Source organism: Carcharodon carcharias, chromosome 1 (assembly GCF_017639515.1).
Source record: "Carcharodon carcharias isolate sCarCar2 chromosome 1, sCarCar2.pri, whole genome shotgun sequence".
Lineage (NCBI taxonomy): Eukaryota > Metazoa > Chordata > Chondrichthyes > Lamniformes > Lamnidae > Carcharodon > Carcharodon carcharias.
The window spans coordinates 263,928,377-263,934,015 of NC_054467.1; the positions used below are offsets into that span (position 1 = coordinate 263,928,377).

At 41.4% G+C, this 5,639-nt stretch overlaps 1 protein-coding gene across 1 annotated transcript; it reads left to right on the forward strand.

The window, feature by feature from the left end:
* The first annotated feature begins 2,467 nt into the window (after positions 1–2,467).
* On the forward strand, positions 2,468–4,889 carry LOC121276058 (apolipoprotein L3-like). The gene is made up of 2 exons (XM_041184003.1): positions 2,468–2,508; positions 4,013–4,889. The coding sequence occupies exons 1-2, from the start codon at positions 2,468–2,470 to the stop codon at positions 4,887–4,889; spliced, it is 918 nt and encodes a 305-aa protein (XP_041039937.1).
* Positions 4,890–5,639: the final 750 nt, after the last annotated feature.

The window sequence follows — 5,639 nt, forward strand, 5'->3', positions numbered from 1 at the left end:
TCTATATTTCAGGTCTCCAGCATCCACAGTACTTTGCTTTTATTTTAGAGTTATCCCTAGTGTCCTGACCAATACTAATCCTTCAATCAACATCACAAAAAAACAGATTATCTGGTCATTATCACATTACTGTTTGTGGGAGTTTGCTGAGTGCAAATTAACTGTTGTGTTTCCTACATTACACCAGTGACTACATTTCAAAAAGTACTTAATTGGTTGTCAAGTGCTTTGAGACGCCAAGTGTTTGTGAAAAACGCTAGACAAATGCAAGTCTTTCTTTTTTTAAGTTAATGGCCTCAGTTAGTACCAGAGAGTGGTCTGGGCCCCTAAAATAAACATAATTTTGGGTTCAAGATTTTGTATAGGGCAATGGCTCTGTTACTTCTAGACTGTTCCAGCAGACTTCTGCTGTAAATCTGCACGGAGCTCCAGGGAAAGACCAGTGTGTCCTATTAATAGGGAGCTCACAGAGGCTTTGATAGTGTTAAAATGCGTTAATATTCATCTGATTCCTTTCACAGATGGTGAGCCCATTCCAGAAGAGCTATGGTGGGTACTGACATTTTTGTAGCAGCTGCTCAGTGAAACAAATTTTGAGTAAAACATTCTGCCTCAATTAGCACTGTACCCAAGCCTTTCTTTCTAAATTCGCTCCTGCCTTCAAGTTAACCCAGATAACAGATTCACTCTCTTAATGCAGACCAGAAAGGTGGGTCGTTGAGCCTGTTTGCATCACCACTGACCATCTGTAACACAGCTTGGTTAGGATACAATTTCAAACAATGGAAAAGAACACATATCTTCTATCCGACAGTCCCGGCTTTCCCTCAGGTTGGACGAACCCAGTCTCGAGGGAGGTGAGGAAGTGGAGGGGGCTGCCAGGAGGCCAGTGTCGGTACAGATGAAAACAGAGGGCATTTTAGCCATTGGACCTTTCAACCTTTTCCTTACTATCGACAAGCTGGTGACTTAGTTTAACAATATCTAACAGGGATAGCAAACAAAGGTTCAGTAATGTGCTGGTTGTGTGACTGAACTACTAATCCAGAGCAAAAACAGAATTCTGTTTTTGTTTTGGATTTCCAGCATCCGCAGTTTTTTTGTTTTTATTACTAATCCAGAGGCCTGCATTAATAATGCACTCGAACATGAGTTCAAACCCTGTCACTGCAGTTTTCAAATCTTAATTCAGTTGAAAGAAATCTGGGAATAAAGAAAACTGATATCGGTCAGGGCGACCATGAAGCTGTTGGGTTATTAAAAACCCAATTAGTTAATTAATATCCTTTATAATCTCTCCTGTTTCAGCCCTTAAGGAATTCCCTTCCTTCTTAAATACCTGTATAAACTCTTACAATCTGTTTTTATTCTTCTAGCTAATTTACTCTCCTTCATTATCAATCTTTTGGTCATCCTTTGCTAGTATCTAAAATTTTGCCCAATCCTCAGGGTTACACATTGTGACAATATTTGAATACTCTTCTTTGAATCTAATGCTATCCTTAACATCTTTAGTTAGCCATGAATGGCTCTCTTTTCCCATGGGATTTTCACTACTCAATGGATTTGTTCAAAAGTATGAAATATTTATTTCAATGTTTTCCATTGCTTATCTGCCGTCATAACTTTTAGTCCAATTCTCCAAATCACAGTAGCCATCTTGATCCTATGTAATTGACATTAAGTTCATTACTATGGTTTAATAGTGCCAAATTTGAGTATTGCTAGGAAAGAGACATACTATCAAAGCATCTTGTCTTGCACTCATCAGGATAGCACAACAATTTATACTGCATGAGAAGAGCCTGCTGATTGGTTGGCAAATGGTTTGGTAGAGGCATTGCCATGGATAATGCAGCAGAGAACAGTTAACTGCCAAGCTTTTGTTTCAAGTTCAAACCAAGTAGGTCGACTCTGATTGGTCAAGGCATTGCCATGGGGAACGAACCAGGGAAGGATAGTCCTCCATAAGCTTGGGGAATCCGGGAACTATACCATGGTTCATTCTTGGGACTATATTGCCAGTCCTTTACTGTTGTTGGTTCAAAATCCTGGAACTTGCTCCCAAAAAGCACTGTGGGTCTACCTAAACCACATGGACTGCAGCACTTCAAGAAGGTGGCTCACCAGCACCTTCTGAAGGGCAATTAAGGATAGGCAACAAATGCTGGCCTACCCAGTGACGTCCACAGCTCGTGAAAGGTATATATAAAAAAAAAACTCCTTCACCAGAACATCATCCCATGGTCTACATATGTCACTGGTTCTTACACAGACAACAACTGGATCCTCCTCTTCCCATTCCAAGTCTTCTCCTGCCATGAGGAAATGTCCTTAAACCTGACACTAAGCAGGCACCATAGCCTTCACAACTCCACAGACAACTGTATCTAACCCCCAAGAATACTGTCCTCCATGACTACCACATCCCTGATCACTTCCCACTTGAATAGCCTCCAGTTCCGTGATGCCAGTCAGTTTGCTTGTTCAGGATGCTGACTTTGCCAAGTAAGACCGAAAGAACTTTGTACCTATTAGAAAAGATCAAAGATGCAGACTCCTCCAGCATTACACCCGGGATTCCTTTATTGACCTGGCTCTCAGTCACACTCTCCTGTGCCTGATCATTAACCAGACCTGTACTACTTCCTAACATGAGGGGTGTGGCTTCTGGAACAAAGTGCCCAGGTAACTCTCCCCCTCCCCTGATCACCACAATGTCAGTACTTTGGACTCCAGCTCAATAACTTCGAGATACAAACACTTACTGCAGACGTGGTTGTCTGGGATCACAAGGTGCTCCTTAAATTAGAGTTGCAGTATACCGCACCACACGTGCTGCCATCTTTCTTTTGATTTAATTATGGGATGTGGGCTTCGCTGGCTGGGCCAGCATTTATTGCCCATCCCTAGTTGCCTTTGAGAAAGTGGTGGTGAGCTGCCTTCTTGAACCGCTGCAGTCCATGTGGTGTAGGTACACCCACAGTACTGTATCGAATCTTCATTAATTTATTTGATTAGTCAATGGGTTAGCCTATTGTTACTTTTATCTAAGTACTTGCTCTGGTTTAAGTTATAGGTAGGATAAGTGAATTATATACTTTAACATAAACCATTACAGATATTAGAGGCAAAAAGCAACACTGCCATCTCTCTCTGCACTGAATTCATAATTTCCATACTCTGCGATGTCCTCTGCTGGTGACCCTATACAGACACATATTCTTTAATCTCTTTTTCTTTATTTTTGGGCATCACTTGCAAGGCCAGCATTTGTTGTCTTGAACTGAGTGGCCATCTCAGAAGGACCACACTGCTGTGAGTCTAAAGTCACACGTAGGTTAGACCAGGTAAGGATGGCAGATTTCCTCCCCAGAAGGACGTCAGTGATCCAGATGGGCTTTTACAACTATTGATGATAGTTTCAGGGTCACCATTACTGAGACTAACTTTCAATTCCAGATTTATTAATTCAATTTGAATTTAGATTCCACCAGATTTCCACGTTTGTAAACATTAGCCTAGGCCTCTGGTTTGCTAGTCCAGTGACATTACCACTATGCCTTCACATAGACTTTATATAGAACTCTCTGGAGTGGACCCCTGGCTTTTGGTATGAGAGCTACCACTAAGCTGGCACAGCTAAAAGGCTCCAATCTATGTCAACAAGTGCAGTGTAATGGTTCTGATCAGAGAAAACTGCAGATACAATACAATAGAGATAATCTACCTTTCCCTTTTTACAATGGTTGCCATCTTCAATTACAATCTATTTTCCCCTTTTACTGTCATCCAATTGCCCCATTAATTGTCACATTTTCCCCTATTACCACTTATTCCTCTCAGTTAGTACCACTCATTGTCCCTCTTCAATTGCTATCCATTCATCCAAATCCCAGTCCTAACAAAGACAGGCATGAAGGACTAGCCTCCCTGTTCTCTCTGTACCATTGTTAGTAAAGATCAGTGTGCGCTGTGAAATGACTTGAAGTAATGTTTACAATCTTAACAGGGTAGAGCTGAAGGCTGAACTGGAAAAGAGAGCTGAGAATTGCCAATTGTTTGCGAAGCAGTTCCCAGCTTGGAGAGACCAGACCCGAGGATACATAAAGGAACTGCAAGAGGTTGCGGACAGCATTGATGAGTATCACAGAGGTGCCACCATTGCAAATGTCACAGGGGCTTCAGCAGCGGTTGTAGGAGGGGTTCTGTCCATTACAGGAATAATCGCAAGTCCTTTTACATCAGGTACCTCGTTGGGTCTCAGTGCATTGGGAGCTGGTATGAGTGCAAGTGGTGCAACCACCAATTTTACAGCTGGTATCACAGAATCTGTTAAACAATCAAACAAACAGAAAAGAGTTGATGAAATTGTAAATCAATACAATGACAGCTGTAAACAAATATCAAAATATTTACACGAGATTTGTGGTACAATGAAATCTTGGAGCCAGAAGCTACATGCAGAAATCATGAAGCACAAGTCTAGTGAAGAAATGTCAGAGTTTCTAAACGCAGCCTGCGGTGCAGCTAATTGCAGGAAGACAGATGAAGAAGATTCAGTTATAGGAGAGTCAAGTACTCTTCCAGTGTCTAAAACAGCTAGGCAGGTAACAACAGCAAGCCAGAAAACTGAAATCGTGAACCAGCTGCTTTCTGGATCGCTTCCCCTGCTATCTACTTTTGTCAAAGTTATTTCAGGAATTCTTTCAGCAATCTTAATAGTGACAAATATCTTCTCCATAACAAAGAATTCCATAGACCTTAGTAAAGGAAGCAAAACTGATGTTGCTAAAATCATACGTGATACTGCTATGAAGATGGAAGTTGAATTAAGAGCCTACCAAGACATTAATGAATTTCTGAAACTCATATTAAAGATAGATTGAATGAATGGACTTGGAATTCCACCAAGGGGCAGATGAGGGGAAAGGGGTCTCGCACTCTGCGGTTGTAATTTCAGCAGACCAGCCACTCCCCTAAGGTGCTTTTGCCACTTCACTGGCCACCCCACTGATTGAAACCCCACACCCCCCCGCCTGGTAGAACTTCAAGGTCAAGGTGCATAGCGAGTCCTGGGGTTGGGGGGATGTTTAAGCTATATTGACTTTCTTATCAATTATCACAATGGAGTAATTGGGCAAATACTCCAACTGTTAGTTAATTTTTACCAATTTAGCATCTGACAAGAAATGGTCCTGTCAGTTAGAGGAACATTAATCTAGTCCATTTATTCCAATTAGCAGTCACATTAGACCCCGATGATAAAGTGCTAACCTCGTATATAAACAAAAGCCATCTGAAAGCTTCAACAAAGTTGACACCCTTCCCTCCCTCCCCCCAAAAGAAGCAAACAACTCAAGGATGGTCCTGGTATAACCTAATTATGGATGAGAGAAGCCAATTGAGCTATCTTAATTCATCGATCCAGTGACCCTTAAATGATTTTAGGCTTTTGCCTAAATGGTTTTAGGCTTTAGAGTTGGAGCATGAATTGGCCAGAAGGGTTGTGGACTTTAAACATTTGACACTTTTAACACAGCAGTCAGGACTTTTGCTTTTTTCACTTTCTGAAGGATATTATTGTGTTTTATAGCTACATCGACACTGTGCAATGGTTCTACTCACTTATTACTTTA

Coding starts and splice junctions, on each gene's coding strand:
- LOC121276058 (XM_041184003.1), top strand. CDS start 2,468: ATGCCAGTCAGTTTGCTTGTTCAGGATGCTGACTTTGCCAA. Junction 2,509..4,012: donor CAGGATGCTGACTTTGCCAA/GTAAGACCGAAA, acceptor CAATCTTAACAG/GGTAGAGCTGAAGGCTGAAC.